This window comes from Hippocampus bargibanti, linkage group LG13 (genome assembly GCF_051943395.1).
Source record: "Hippocampus bargibanti isolate YZ-2025 linkage group LG13, ASM5194339v1, whole genome shotgun sequence".
NCBI lineage: Eukaryota > Metazoa > Chordata > Actinopteri > Syngnathiformes > Syngnathidae > Hippocampus > Hippocampus bargibanti.
The window spans coordinates 13,258,118-13,274,568 of record NC_142746.1 but is presented as its reverse complement, the minus strand read 5'-3'; the positions used below and the strand labels follow the sequence as shown (position 1 = coordinate 13,274,568).

General features: G+C 41.2%; 1 protein-coding gene across 1 annotated transcript; it reads left to right on the top strand.

The window, feature by feature from the left end:
- Window positions 1–167: 167 nt before the first annotated feature.
- Window positions 168–14,687, top strand: LOC148889414 (uncharacterized). Its single transcript, XM_089012004.1, has 27 exons — window positions 168–238; window positions 808–922; window positions 1,335–1,458; window positions 3,523–3,916; window positions 4,008–4,082; window positions 4,156–4,251; window positions 4,325–4,378; window positions 7,419–7,472; window positions 7,561–7,614; window positions 7,712–7,765; window positions 7,852–7,905; window positions 8,139–8,192; window positions 8,275–8,328; window positions 9,549–9,602; window positions 9,753–9,797; window positions 9,879–9,932; window positions 10,151–10,204; window positions 10,283–10,336; window positions 10,444–10,515; window positions 10,974–11,009; window positions 11,459–11,503; window positions 11,575–11,607; window positions 11,685–11,831; window positions 12,222–12,398; window positions 12,977–13,067; window positions 13,336–13,413; window positions 13,525–14,687. Exons 2-27 carry the CDS (start codon window positions 844–846, stop codon window positions 13,740–13,742), a joined length of 2,304 nt encoding a protein of 767 aa, XP_088868130.1. The 5' UTR covers window positions 168–238; window positions 808–843; the 3' UTR covers window positions 13,743–14,687.
- The last annotated feature ends 1,764 nt before the right edge of the window (window positions 14,688–16,451 follow it).

The following is a 16,451-nucleotide window of genomic DNA, read 5'->3' as shown; positions in this document are numbered from 1 at the left end:
AATTGTAAAGATTCCATATTATTATCAAGCTGATGAGGGTGCATACGCCTGTTTGCTTCTTGTGACTGGATGTCTTGCTGGCCTATGAGAGACGGCGGATCCCGTCGGTACCAAAGGTGGAGCGGAGCGCAGGGGTCACGCCAATGGTACCATGGTACTTTAGAGCGGGACATCAGCTCACGGCCTTACCTAGAACAGATCTATCTGCACAAGTCCCATACATCACTTGGAGGAATATGTAAGTGACTATGTGAATTTATCTTTGAACTGTAGCAATTTTATCACTAAGCTTTTTTTACAGGTAAAAGCAAGTACACTGACTCAGACGAATGAAATCCAATGCGAGAGCTGTATTTTAGTCAACCCTTACAAAATAATTGTAATTGATCCTGTCAGATTGGTGCGTAATATGCTTATTATTGTGCTAGGTGTTTGCACCCTGAAAGAACCCCAATTTATGATACTGGGTGCTTCAATATTATTTTATCTCTCTTTTGGATTGCTGATATATGTCCTCAAATCGTGTTTTCCTTTCGGCTTTTCCCTTCAAGGGGTTCTATGTCCTCAAATCTGAAGGAATATTTCAGTCTGGTGTAGTTTTAGAATTACAATGATTAATATTCTCTGGCAGTGCCAAACAAAGCAAACTTGATGACAATGATTATTATGATGGAGTTATTTTGTGGCATCTGGCTAAATTTAGGGACTGGTGAATGTCTATCAATCTGGGCATATCTGTCTGTGTGGAAAAACAATGTTTTGTCTCATCTGTTCATTGTTAAAACTGCTTCCATTCTTTTTCATCAGGCACTTATAGTCGCTTGACTTTTCCCAAATCTGAAAATGACAGCCTTCAAAGCCATGCTGGTATTTGTGTCACTAGTTATCAGCTTAGGATGCACTCAAGGTCAAACGTTACCAAGTAAGTTTTTTTTTTTCTTTTGTTATCTTTGATAACACGAACATTCTGGAACTCTACCTTCAAGTTTCTAACCCTGCCGTTTCAAACAATGCCCACAAGATGTCAGTATTTATCTTTTAATTGTCTCTTTTTTTTCCTTGAGGATGGTAATTTACAGGTAATTGTAGATAAGGTCAATTGTAAAAGGTCAAATAGCAGACAACGCAAAAAGAAAACAAAATATAATTTCTCACCTTAATAAATAATTAACCACCTTAATTATAAGAGTGCTGACAAAGGGGAGATTTATGAAAGTGACACAGAGCAAAAGTGTTTTTATCTGTTAACTACGAGGCATCATCTTCCACGTGACCTTCTTTCTTGACATACATTTTCACTTTGGGCTCATCTGATAAAGTGTGTCTGTTGTGAGGTTTCAATCTCCTGGAAGAATTCCGTGTGTCCGAGCTGAGAGGAGTGAAGAGAGTAGGTGGCTCGGAACCAGAAGTGGTGGCTTACCGTGTAAACCCCGCTATTCACCTGCAGAAGACCATGAGGTAGGCTTGATTATGGAGGTAGAATCGTGCAACATTTGAATTAAGAATGAAGCATGCCAATTATTGTACTATCCTATGCAACTCATATACATTAATTGGAAAATGGCTTGCCAATGGAAACTTTAACCTTGAAAGGTACTTCTTTTGTATCATTGACCAGCCGTGACTTTGACATACAGAACGTACTTACGTACTGTCTTGGAAAGGTGCAAACTGTTATCCTTGAGTCCAATGAGTAGCCCCTCGGGGGTGCCTGCCAGTATGCTGTTCGAACATCAACAAAGGAGACCTCTTGAAGAGCAATTTTCCTTTATTAAATGATCTGGTCGTATGTCGAATTTACTCAGATTTATTTTATCAAGTGGAGGTGCACAAAATTATCCCTTCAGGCACAGTGGTTATTAGAGTGTCTGGGTTATCATGTTTTATGGCTATATGGTGCATTAAAGGACAACCAACATCACTCTTTTGTTTCTTAACTGACATCAGAAAGACGTTTTATAGCGTCTAAAATACCCAAAACACGCAGTAGGATATTTTAGTCAAATGCAAAACCATTAAAAATGACTTAGTGTCCAAAATCTACAAAAAAAAAAGAACCCGGAAGTGGCCTGTTTCAGAAGGTCCCGCCCCCTTGTTCGTGATGTCACCATCGACGTCTTGCCTTGCTGGAGAATCAAAACAATGGCTACAGATTTGGCGAATATGCTTTCTTGTTACTCGTTCAATTATGAATATGATCCAAATAGTTCTGAAGAGGAAAGCATACATGTTTGCAATCGATTAAAGAATTTATTCCATGCCATTATGAGGTATCTGGGGGTGGGAAATGTCGCACAAAAAGAGGCAGAAAATGGCGACAAATCTCCTGTAAGGAATTAATCAGCCCGTTTCCACAGACTAATTAATTCCTTACATGGAGCTTTGTCGCCCTCTTCTGCCTTTTTTTTTTTTTGGTGCTACACGAAGTTTTCAGAGCAGCCAAGTACAGCCAAATGCATTGACGTGATGGAAGGACTCCTACAATGTGTCCTTTTTTCGGTCACGGGCGTTCCTTCAGTGACGTAGGGTGCGGACTCGTCACCAACTCAAAAACAAGACTTCCTGAATATTCAGCGCGAGTCTTAAAACGTAAAATATAGCTATATGCGGTGGAATCTTATTAAAATACGCTCAGTAGAAGTCATTTGAAGCCATTTTACAAATTATGGACACAACTTGTCCGGAGACGTCGGTTGTCCTTTAAAGGGTTCATAAAAATATCTGAATCCTGATGTTTATATATGTATTTGTGGTGTGTGTATTAAAACACATTGACTAAAGTACATTGAGTCATTCATTTTCCGAACTGCTACATCCTCACTAGGGTCGCGAGGGTGCTGGAGCCTATCCCAGCTGTCTTTGGGCAGTAGGTTTGGGACACCCTGCCAGCCAATCGCAGGGCACGCAGAAACGAACAACTATTTGCGCTCACACACAGACAAATTGGTCAAATTAGAGTGTTCAATCAGCCTGCCATGGATATTTTGGAAATGTGGGAGGAAATCGAAGTAAACAGAAAAAAAAAACACGCAAGTTCCAGGAGTACATTCAAGCTCCACGCAGGAAGGCCGGAGTCGTGATTGAACCCACTACCTCTGCATTGGGAGATCGACGTGCCAATCATTCGACTACCGCGCCATTTGCTAAACAACATTGACTTCAAAAATGTATCTGGATGCTGATGATTGCATTTTTATGCTCCTACTTGATACGTCTGTGTAGGCTTTCAGTCGTACAGAGTAGTCCACCGATGAAAAGGTTTCTTCAGCCGTCATCTGTACTTCTTTGAAAGTACAGATGACGGCTGAAGAAACCTTTTCATCGAAGCTCCCACTTGAGGAAATCCAACTGAGTAAATTCAACAAAACCTTTTGCGATTATTATTTTTGTGCTGGGATGTTTACTATGAATGCTTTCCAAGGCTGTGTGCTTAAGGCTCGCACAGACGCCATTTAATAAAGTTGAATAGCATCCACTCACAAGATCAAGAAGGCTCAATTCAATTATACTCTTCCACCACAGAGACGTGTATCCAGATGGTCTTCCTTCTGACTACTCCATCATTGCAACCTTTAAGTTGACAAAGGACATGGTTAAGAAATCTTGGGACCTGTGGCAGGTCAGCTCCCCGGACGGTCAAGAGCAAGTGGGCCTGCGTTTCCAGGGCGATGCCCTCTCGTTGGATTTCTTCTACATTAGCCCAAGTGGTAGCCAGATGCTGAGAACATTTCACGGTGTGGGGAAACTGTTTGATGGCGAATGGCACAAGTTGGCGCTGAGTGTGAAAGGCAGCACGGTGAAGCTGCTGGTAGATTGTGAGGAGGTCAGCGTGGAGTCCATTGACGAGCCAATGCCAGTCATCCGGCAAGGGTACACGTCCATTGTCAAGCGGGCTGCAAGGGATCGCTCTTTCTCAGTATGTATGCACCACAACAATCCGTTTTTAAAATACGTTCACGGGATCGCTGACCTTACGATAAAAGCCTCCATATACTAACACGTGCCAGGTGGACCTCCAGCAGATGGATGTGTCCTGTGACCCAGAGAAGGCCTATTCCGAAGGCTGCTGCGAGCTTTCCAAGGTAGTGAGCCCACAACCATTCTATAGCTCTTACTACGCCGCTGTTTAACCACAGCCTTCTCTCGCCGCGGCAGTGTGGAGGCTATGCAGAGATCGGTCTGACAGGCGGAAGAGCATCTTGCAAATGCATGCATGGACAGCCAGGCGTTCAGGGACGTCCAGGCCCACAGGTGATTTAACAGATGAAACATGTGACCCCGAGTGAGTTGAAGTGAGTTGAACCTTTTATTAATTATCATGCAGGGCCACCGAGGTCTCCCCGGAAGAGACGGCGATAGAGGAAGACAAGGAAACTGGGTAAATGACTGCCAATCAGCTGCATAATAACGAGTTAAACTGAGTCGTGGCTGTACTTCACGCTAAAAATCAGCCGGGAGATGAGATTTAAAACAGGTGGTAAAACATGGTGATGAAACTGGTGGTAAAACATGGTAGGATACAAACAGGCTTGTAAATTGAAGCACAATGGGGTAATAAATGCTGGCGATCCTCTCACGGGTAAAAGATTTGCCTGCCTTGTAATAGACTTCGACGGAAGACAGGATAAAAACCGGACATGTACAGATGTGGTGATAAATTTCTTCTCTCTGATCTGTACAGAAAAAATACTGGCATGTGATCACATGATTTCTGAGGTTTTGACCATTGCAGGACTCAATCTAGTTAACACAAGTGTGTCGGACGAAATTGCATAAAAAGATTAGCACCCAATAGTCGTCATGAAAATATCACGGCACTTGCATGTCACATTGATAGTTTCTTCAAAAATCACCTACTATCCATGGAACACTTCATCCGGCATGCATCCTAATTACACATAAATGCCCGAGCCACCTCCATTGGTTCCTGTTGTATCTGTCATCTTGTCTGTTCGTTCAATTATGACTCACAATTAGTTGTGGTTGGGAAAATGAAAAGCTTGGCCTTTTAGCTCCAATCTCTTTTCAGTACGGCAGTCCAATACCACCAAGTACTATCCTCCCATGTTTAACTCATTCACTGCCAGACATATGCAAAAATGTGTCCACTCCAGGACCCACATAATATTGAGTTTTACTACTACATAAACGTTCAATACAGTGTTAGAAACCTTCGACTCTTTTCTTTCATCAGAAAAAAAAGTTAATTCCTAAATTACATGGGTCTTGAGCTATATGAGCTTGAAATGCGGGTGGCTGTCCAAAATACAATGCAATACATCCATATTGGTTTATATAGCACTTTAACAACAGCTGAAACTGGAGCAAAGCGCAAAAATGGGGGGGGGGGGGGGATGGGAAATGCTGCCCCCCTTGTGGAAAAGAAAAAAACATTACCAGAGGCCATTGTCAGAGGTCGTGGCCAGTGCTTAATTGGCACCCAAGCGTGAAAACAAATACGGGAATGGTGCTCTACGTCATATTTTAAATTCCCGAATAAATTAGTGAATGGCAGTGAATGAGTTCAAAATGTTTGCGTGGAGGTGGATACGTTGACTTCTTGATGAAATATAACACAGTATACTACTTACTCTATGTTAACCGCGTTTGCGGAGTAGACTTTTGCTCTTAAGTATGTCATCGTGGCAATGCTGACAAATGGTTCTTCGTCTGGCTCAATTACCTGTAAAATTATCATGAGAACACACCGAGCCCAGGCATGGACCCCCCCCCCTTGCTTCCCCACCCCCCTCCACACACACAGTCCGTAATGACACAATGTCTGCATTAGTGGGGTGTGAGGTTTGGCTCAAGGGAAATGCATATTTAAATTCCTGACTCATCAATGCTGAACATCCGCTGTAAAATTGGAGCCGACTCATTTTATTTTATTTTTTCCTGAGAAAGGTTCCATTTGGGGAGTGATTCACGCTTCACCTAAAAACAAAGACAACCTTGGAAGAAAAGAAGGGAAAATAACAAACATGTCCAGTTCTGAGTTCATGTCCATGTCCAATTCGAGTGAACTTGGAAAATGATAAATGGGGCCAGGGGGGAACTTTCAGATATAATACATTTTTTAGGAAATCCCCTGCCCTGTCCGTGCCAATTTACAGTACGCAGGCCTACAGTACAAAATTCCAGAACCATTCATGTCACATTCTCTCATCAGTCTTCAGCTGTAGGTCATTTGACCGTAAACATCTGTCTTTTGTAATGCCTTGAATCACAGAGACCCAACATGTTTATCTCTTTCCTTGCTTGCATCTAGAGGAGGCGCTTTCCTGGCACACATTTCCGAATGATCCTGGGTGGTCTTTTGTTTTAAGGTAGCCTGAGCTTGCCACCGTAGAAATGCGGTAAAGTGCACGGTCTTGCTTTTTGCCATAGAGCCAGCCATCTTGGAGGTTATTCAATTATAAATGATGAGTTGTTCAAATAAACAGAAAACATAACACAGTTCAAGCTTTTGTTTGTTGATGCACAGCAACATTTTCCCTTCTGTATTTGAGGTGGTTAGCATCTGTCTAAACAGGAGCGCTCCATTCCGTTACGTTTATGATTGGTGTACGTATTTGCAGAGTGTGGTGGAATATTCTGTTGTACCCAAAGGAAATGGATAACACCCTGATATGTCAATTGGCTTTAGCATTGACAAAACTGCCCCAACAATGGCTCAAACGTAAGAGCAACACATGGCTGAGCTAATACACCTTGCGAGTATACAAAGCCATTCATGCAACGACCAGTAGAAGGATGCATGTTTTTTTCAGCAGTGCTATAATATTCCAGCTTTGCAGTTTCTTTATTCAACTACAAAATAAATAAATAAATACAACATGTAAATCCAATGAACAGGTGAATTGACAAGTATTCTCCCACATTCTTTCATTATGCTTAGCTATTGTTGTCACAATTTACATGTTATGACTCCTATTATGCATTTTTCATTCCGAAATGTAAAACGTTGATTAAAAAAAGCTTGTGATGAATTACAGGTAATATATCAAACTGAACTCAAATGATTCTTTTTATGTTTCCCAATTCTTGATTTTTTTTTTTACAGATAGACTGCATCTCATGCTGTGAATAACATACTTTCAGAGAATACATGTTTTTAAGACATATTTTTGGAAGAAAATGTCATGATGTGAGTGTTTTTTTTATGAGAACAATAAATTGCTTGAGCTCCATGGGTCTTTTCCCGATTCCAGGAAAGGGGACCTTAAAAATGAGGTTCTAATCAGTCTGTTGAAATTTTAAACATATTCTCATGTGAAAAAATAAAATACACAAACAAGCAAAAACTAAAGCAAAGACATTTCGAGACTGCAATCAATCTGTCATTCAAAAGTGGCATAATGTGCTTGTTACTTTTAATGGATATAATTATGATACACCGCCACCTTGTTTTTCAGGGCATCAGGGGAAACATAGGATACTATGGCAATGTGGGTGAGCCAGGCCCTAAGGTAAGTACTGTCTTCACACTCTGATCAAGTTACGCTTCCATTTGACTCTTCAGGCTGGTTAATAATAGTTCATATGCATCGCTTTCAGGGTGAGGCGGGAAGCAAAGGCGAGAAAGGAATGAGAGGACTCTGGGGCCCTGTGGTAAAGCAGTTGTTTTTCACACCATCGTTTCCACTAACACAATACTTGTACTAATAAAATATCACACTTAAAACATATAATGGTGATGTTTTTGTAGGGAGAACGAGGTGTGAAGGGGCTGAAGGGTTTAAAAGGCGCAGCGGGTTTCAAGGTGAATTTAAGCAGCCGAAGAATGACTGACATTGCAGTCTTCGTTGACTTTTAATTCATTTGATGACATTTGGACTGTCATTAAAGGGTGTCCGTGGAACCCCTGGAGACATTGGAAATACTGGCAGGCGTGGAGATGTTGTAAGTTGAACTCGTTTTATTTGCAAGTTATGTGATTCCTCCTTGAACACTTAAAGTACATGTTCCTGTACTGAATTTAAAGAATGAGAAAGATTAAATTGTCACCCCAAATATTAATCCAAAATAGCCAAGAAAATAACAGTTCTGACCCTCCCCCAAACTTCACCATTCCAGGGCCCAACCCTAATTTTGGGGACCCCTACTCTAAGTGTATTTTTATTTTTTCCCTGAAGGGTGAAAAAGGTGAAAAGGGATATGAAGGGATTGCTGGGTTTGAAGGAGTAAAGGTATGAATCTCTTCTATTTATTGATTTCATTAAAAAATATGTTGATCTTTTGTTAGAATTGTTTTTTAATCTATATTTGTAGGGCGATAAAGGAAGCACCGGCCCAGATGGGAATGCCGGGCCACGAGGAGAGCAGGTGGGTTCCTCATCCATACACTGGAAATAGAAAGTCTGTAACTTTCTCAGATTATCGTGATGTTCAAAAAATTAAACCAAATTTAATGCATCTCCACCATTAATGTGACCAATATTATGTAATAACACAACTGAATTGTTGAATTGATGAGAAAAGGGTTGATGAATTATGCAGACTTTTCTAAAAGGGATGTGACAGTGCAACGAAGTGGGGAATGACATTCAAACTACAAGTAGCTTTTTTTGGTCCTTTCTTGATTAAGTATAGACATACTATTTAGTAGCTAAGATTTATCACAGTGGGCGGCCCGGTAGTCGAGTGGTTAGCACACCGGCTTCGCAGTGCAGAGGTCGCCGGTTCGCGTCCCGGTCCGGCCTCCCTGTGTGGAGTTTGCATGTTCTCCCCGGACCCGCGTGGGTTTTCTCCGGGTCCTCCGGTTTCCTCCCACACTCCAAAAACATGCATGGCAGGCAGATTGACCACTCCAAATTGTCCCTAGGTGTGAGTGTGAGAGTGACTGTTGTATGTCTTTGTGTGCCCTGCGATTGGCTGGCAACCAATTCAGGGTGTCCCCCGCCTCGTGCCCGAAGACAGCTGAGATAGGCTCCAGCACCCCCCGCGACCCTAATGAGGAAGAAGCGGTACGGAAAATGAGATGAGATGAGAGATTTATCACAGTTGGAAAAAAACATAACATGTGTATGTGTGTGGATGGATGAGCCAAACAAAAACACAGCAACCAAATGTAATTTGTTATCAGTAGTGGGCTAAAACATCCACATTTTTTCGATCAATACAGAATAGCGATGCAGTTAGGATATAACTGTTGTTTTTCTTCTGAAATGTAAACATGCCCTCAATCAGTACTAACAAATTAGCCCCTTTCATCTCCTGTCTGATAGCCCCAGTCCAAAAACTGACCGTACTTCGGCACACCTATTTAGTGGCACTGGGAAGAACCAAAAAACATGCAAAAAGTGTTTTCACTTCAATTTAATTGGGATCAAATGTCATATGTCAAATTGCTCATTTCGTGTACCGATACCGGTTGTAAGTAGGTGTTGCAACAACTAGTAAATGGGTGCTTACTAACACTCTTATTTATCACTTTAGTACAAGCATGCCCCAACCAAAACCAACACCCCCACCACCAAACAAGAAACAACAACATGAATCTGCCACACCTAGCTTAATTTTCTTTCCCGTTAAATGTTTGACAGGGCATCACAGGAGATCCGGGAGAGAGGGGGCCTGCTGGACAGAAGGGGAAGACCGTATGTATTCCTCACTTTCGTTGTCAAATATGTATTCATGTCCCATGACTTTTGTTTGGAAAATCGAATTAGAAAATGGAGGGATGGATGCATGTAACCATGTCATTTCGATCCCCAATTCAGTTAACCAACATTCATTGTCTCGATTAGGGTGTCGCGGGACCTCGTGGGAAGGATGGCACCATCGGACAAAAGGTAACAACACCATTAATAACATCATTTAAACTACAAAATCACCTTCTTTATCAATACTAAATCCAAGTAACATTTCCTCAGGGGATTGTTGGAGATCCCGGAATACCGGGTAGAAATGGAGATCCTGGTATAGAGGTACTGTGTAAATACTACTCCTTCATGAAGGGGACAAACTTTAAATATCATAAGCAATAATCATACTTCATGCATTATACTGTCATGCATCCATGAAAGATTAATCCCCACTGGTGCCAACTATTTTTGTAATATAATCAATGTTTTTGTTTTGTTCTTTGCGCTTTGTATACAGGCCATTAACCTTTTTTTATATTGTTGTTGTTTTTCCCTCCCAGGCTTATCAAGGACCACAAGGTCACCGTGGAAAACTCGGACAAGTTGGCTCAAAGGTATCACTGAAGTAGTTCAGAACATTCAAGAAATTGCGTTTAGTGCACTCGGTTCATTGTGTTGTGTTTCTTTCACAGGGGGAGAAAGGAAGCTTGGGAGTGGCGGGAGAAATGGGTCCTCAAGGACGAACTGTAAGTTGTACCTACTGGAGAAACTACACTTCTGCTATTCCACACTTTCAAGGGAATTCATCGACACAGAATGACACAGTTGTTTAAAAACATGTTTTATTTTGGAGGGCCCAAGAGGCTACAAAGGCTCTGCAGGAAAACCAGGAAGACCAGGATTTATTGGTCCACCAGGACCGAATGTAAGTTTAACACCCAAACATTTAACCCATTCACTGCCATTCCCATATTTATTCGTGAATTGAAAATATGATGTGGAGCACCATTCCCGAATGTGTCCAGGTTTTGTTTTTTCTTGCGATAAAGTTCTGGTTAGACCTCTGGCAATGTTTTTTCCCTTCCACGAGGGTGCGGCATTTGCCTCTTGACAGCCGCCAGCACTTGCACCTCATATTACTCCAGACCCATGGGAAATAACTTTTTTTTTATGAAAGAAGAGATCTGTCTTATGCTGCATTCAATGTTTATATAGTTCATATTTTGTGGGTCCTGGAATTTGAGTGAAAATGACAAAAAACATGGCACATCTTCGCACATCGCAAATTTTCGCACATCTGGCAGTGAATGAGTTAACTGAAACGCTTCTACAGTATATACTTTTTTTCTTAAATGTCAATTAACTGATGTCATGACTTCACAGGGACATGTGGGAGAGGCCGGAAGACAAGGAAGCAAGGTATTGTCCTCACCATATGAAAGAAGACTGAACCCTGAATTTTGAAATAAAAAATCAAATGTTTGAAAATTTTTAAGAGGTAGAATATGGATTCATTGTTGTCAACATGAGTTGCACCTCCAGTCTAATACAATCTGACAGAGCAGATATTAGAACTATTTTAGTGACCCTGCATCAGTGGCAAAATATTTGCAACACGGAAGTGGCAAATATTGGTTGTTAAAATTTACATTCCGATGCAAAGTTTACGCATGTCTTGCCCGTGTTACATCTATGAAGCTAGACTATTGTTGGGTTTAAAACATGGAACATGTTACAGGAATAAAACAAGTGGGCATTTTGTCGAATATATCCACCAGTTTTAAAAGCACATTTAACTTGTCTAGTGCTTCTTTTCAATTGTGAAGTTAAGGGATCTTTGATATTCCCCCTACCACTTCCTTAAACAGGGTGACACAGGAATCCCGGGAATTCAAGGAATCAAAGGGGAACAGGTACCTTATTATTTTTTCCTTCCTGCACCAATCACGTCTTTTCTCACAACACATTCTTTGATCTTTTGAAGACCGAAAAAGGTGTCAAAGGACCAAATGGAAGGGTGAGTAATTGAGGGTTACCTGTCACTTGTGGTATTTTCATTGTCAGATTTCACATCTGCTGTTAATGTCAATGTAGGTTGGAGACAGGGGGCAGCCAGGTCCCCAGGGAGGACGAGGCAAACGGGGTCCAGCGGGCATGACCGGGCGCTCGGGTCCTGTGGGAATCAAAGGCGTGCGTGGTGAAGGAGGGCCGGATGGTTTTCAGGGGCCCCCAGGTCCCCCTGTAAGTAAAATACAACTGGCTGATTTTTTTTCCCTTGCTTCTATTTGTCATACAATAGGGTTACAGAAATGTACTTGATGTAACTGGCAAGCTATGCTCACAGTGGTCGGCGAACCGACGTGATGGACTTGTTGAAACCTTAAAACGATGGAGGTCAATAACAGTTTGTCAAATTTTTCTCATTAGACTCTCATGCAGACATGAGGTCTCATCAATCAATGTATCCGTAAATCCATGAGCAAAGGGAAATCTCATTGGCCTCATTTCTAACTGTGCTTACCTCTGAAATGCTGCCATGACTTCAGCACGGCATCGCCTGGAATATTCATCCGCCGTGTTTCACAGTTGGGCGACTTCCAGTGATGGATGTGCGAATTATTCCTTACGCAGGGTCCAACCTTTCCGGCGCAACACGTGATCGAGGTTTGTAAGAAAGTGGTGATGGAGCAGATGTCTGCCTTCGCCAATTCAGTCAAGAGGACGTGTGCAGCGGTGTGTCCTCTCTACGGGGACGTTCCCCTGGGCGCCCCTGGTCCACCTGGACAGATAGGTCCACCAGGACCTGTTGTAAGTTGTAACACTTTTCAAGACTTGAGTCTAAACACTCTAACAGGGCTACTCTCCATACATTCACTTCTGCTTTGCACATTGCAAATGTCTGGAGTAAGTCATCTGTGGTGGTTGGCAGAAAAACTAGCAACAAAAACATACTGAATTCCCACATCGGCATAATAGAGTCGCATAGTGGTCTCCTGGTATGCGTTGTATGTTTTTGGGAGATTTTCAAATCCCGTCCAATCCTTTCCATATTGTTATGTGGCACAAAGGTAATCCATGTCCCATCATATTGTCGACAGTATTGACTTGGGTGGTGTATTAGGGACATATTGAAAAGGAAAAATATATATTTCCAAAAGAATAAAATAAATACAAATTAATGTTGAAGGAAAAATGCATAGTTTTAAAAACATTGTCTATTTCAATGAGTAAATATAAAAATGTGCCAATATTCATGTTCAAAACAGTTCATCTTATATGTGAGTGGAACCATCTACAAGGAATGGAAGAACCAAATAATTCAAGGTTGACTCAAAATTGATGTTGTAAAGATGAATGTTATATTTTTCCTTTTATGATGTTGTCAGGGTGATCCTGGAAGAAACGGCGACCCTGGAGAAGTTGGCCTGCCAGGATTTTATGGTGAAGCTGGAGATTCAGGCCAGCAAGGAGGGCCAGGTGTGGAAAAAAACAAAGCAGACAAAATGCAATCATGGTGTTGGACAGATTGCTAAAGTTGCAACATATGCGCCCGTAATACACGTGCCTCGGGCTTTACCCCATCTTACATCCAGGCCAATGATATCGAAGAATATTTACAAGGTGTTTTATTTAACGGTGATCTCAGACCACATGCTTTTTTCATCAATGCAACAATGTCATTCCTCTGGTCTGTCTGTTGTGTTCTGAGAAATGTGTATAAGTGTTTGTTTGCGTGTATGGGCAGGTGACAGAGGAGATCAAGGGGATAGAGGAGCCAAAGGTCATGGCCTACCTGGCCCCACCGGAGAGCAAGGAAATATGGGTAAAAAAACTCACAATGTTGATCGAAATGAATGTTTCTGTTTAAATATATGTACCCGAATGCTAGATAAAAGTACAAAAAAAAAAAATATATTTTACCTGTCAATCACAGGTCAGCGCGGACGACCCGGGCGGGTCTTTAACGGGCAATCAGGGAAGCCGGGCGAGCGGGGACATACGGGTCGGCCTGGTATCAGGGGCCATGCAGGTCTCAGAGGGCCCCCGGGTGTCTGTCTCACATCCGGGTGCGCTCTGCTCACTTCCACAAGTCCAGCACCTGAAGTTGCTCCTCAGGCTGCACCCCCACGAAGGTTGTGGAACCGCCAGTAATGAAAAAGAGCCCAGGTGGACAGTTGAATATTGAAAGGACCAAAATGTTGGATTCATTCTCATGTTAATATGGTTTCAGTCATTTAAATAGAATTTTAATGTAAATATTCTTTGTTACTGAGGCTCAGATTTTTTTGGACCATATGAACAAATAAAAAAAAAACCCAATACAGATTGATGGTGAACGTGTAAAGAATGAAAACTATTTGATTTTATTTAAAAGATTTCACAATCAGACTTTTTAACCATCCACCCATCCATTTTCCGTGCCGCTTAGTCCTCATTAGGGTCGCGAGGGGTGCTGGATCGAGCCTATCTCAGCTGTCTTCGGGCACGAGGCGGGGGACACCCTGAATTGGTTGCCAACCAATCGCAGGGCACACAAAGACAGTCACTCTCACACGCACACCTAAAGACAATTTGGAGTGGTCAACCTGCCTGCCATGCATGTTTTTGGAGTGTGGGAGGAAGCCGGAAAGCCCGGAGAAAACCCACGCGGGTCCAGGGAGAGCATGCAAGCTGGATTTGTTTATTTTCGGGAAAAATTTTATAAACAAATCCATGGTTGTGCTATGGGCTCACCAGTTTCACCCATAGTGGCTAATCTTTACATGGAAGAGATGGAGAAACAGGCCCTCACATCCTTCCCAGGGACAAAACCTAGACACTGGTTTAGATATGTGGACGATACTTTTGTCATAATTAAGAAACAAGAAATTCAATCCTTCACAGATCATCTCAACTCTGTAGACTTCAACATTAAATTTACTCGTGAGGACATTCAAGAGAACCAACTAGCCTTCTTGGATTGTAAAGTAATTATAAAAGAGGACAGAGCGCTAAAAACAGAAGTCTTTAGGAAGGCTACACACACTGACCAATACTTACTTTTTGACTCTAACCACCCTTTACAACATAAACTAGGAGTTATCAGAACCCTCCAGCATAGGGCTAAACTAATACCAACTAGCACTGAAGGTAGAGAAAAGGAGTCAAAACATATCAGGAGAGCACTCACTAACTGTGGGTACCCTCAGTGGTCATTCAACAAATGTCAGAAAGAAAGAATAGCGAACGAAACCAATAATTCTCAAGATTCTAAAAGGAGAGGAGTAGCAGTACCGTACATTGCAGGAGTTTCTGAAAAATTACAAAGAGTCCTTTGGCAACATAAAATTCCTACTTATTTCAAACCGATAAACACGTTAAGGCAAAAATTAGTGCATCCAAAAGATAGGCTACCAAATGAAAAACAAAGTAATGTAGTTTATTCCATACATTGTAAGAATGAAAATTGTAAAGAGCAGTACATTGGGGAGACTCAACAAATTCTCAAAAAAAGACTTTATCCACATCGCAGGGAGGCCGGACTAGTGGACCTCTGCACATTTGAACCTAAAAGTGCTAACCACTCATTTGACTACAATGAGGTTAAAATTTAGCGAACCATATTTGTAAAAGAGGCGATTTTATTATATTAAAACAATTTGGAATAAAAGCCTGCTCAGGCAAAACAGGTTTGACTGTTACGATCAGACTGATATTTATTAACCATGTGATTCGAATCCAGGACTTAATTTACACCAATCAATATTGTTGCAAGTTTTTCCGGACATCATATATATACGTAATTTGATTCCAATGCGCATTTTGTTTCATACCACTGTAATGTTGAAAAAATATATTTTATTTATTCTTACCTAATACATTCTTATTCACTGCAATGAAAATGTGCGCCTTATGAATCGTTCCCCTGACCTTTAGAAGACCGAAAGGCAAATATGGTTTTTAAAACTGGAACTTAAACACGCAGAGGCAACACTTGTGTTACAGCTGTCCACATATTTTTTTAGTAAACTTTTGCATTGATATCCAACATCACCAGAACAATTTCATCAGAAGCAGGCTAATATTGCCAATTAATAATTGATGGCATAATCGTTGAAGTGAAATAATTCATACAAAAATGAAAACACCACACATGCCAAAGTAACGCCAAGAATATTATAAAAATAATACAATTAAAATCAAGTGTGTTTTGGAAACATCAAAAGCATTGTTGTAATAAGTAATGTAAATAAATGTACACATTTATTAAAGTGTTCATTTCCTCCAACCAGGACGGCAGTCACATTAACTTCTCATTTTTATTTATTTTTTCCCACTCCCTGCGACTGCCCAAGTGATCAAGCGAGAAATCTCACTCCAGAAATGTTCAAAGTTGTTACCTACCACGTGTCATTTCACTTTACAACATTTTGTTTGACTGAACAACCAACAGCGTAAATTTAGCTGTCACCATGACAGGAAATTATTTATAATCGTCGTTAGAAGCTGCCGCAGTGATGACTGTAATGACACTAACAGAAACAGTTCCCTGTGTGGAGAATGTTACAAACAGTTAGGCCTTCAACTAGAACACTATTTCAATTCCTGGCCCGATTGTGTCCCAGTGCTGACTTTGTAGCCCATAAAAACTAAAATAAATAAACTTACCAGTATGTTTGATTGGAATGGAGCCCACGTGTTCCTTTTAGTCGTAATGTTTATCTGAATGTTTTGCAATGGACAAGTCCTTGGCAGCAGTACTTCCCTTCTTTGGAATTCTAAAAAAGGAAAACCTGCTCCAATCATCTGACAGCACAGTAAGTTCTAAATGAAATATGATTTGTTTTCCGACATCTTATGGAGAAAAATATCCAAGGGGGA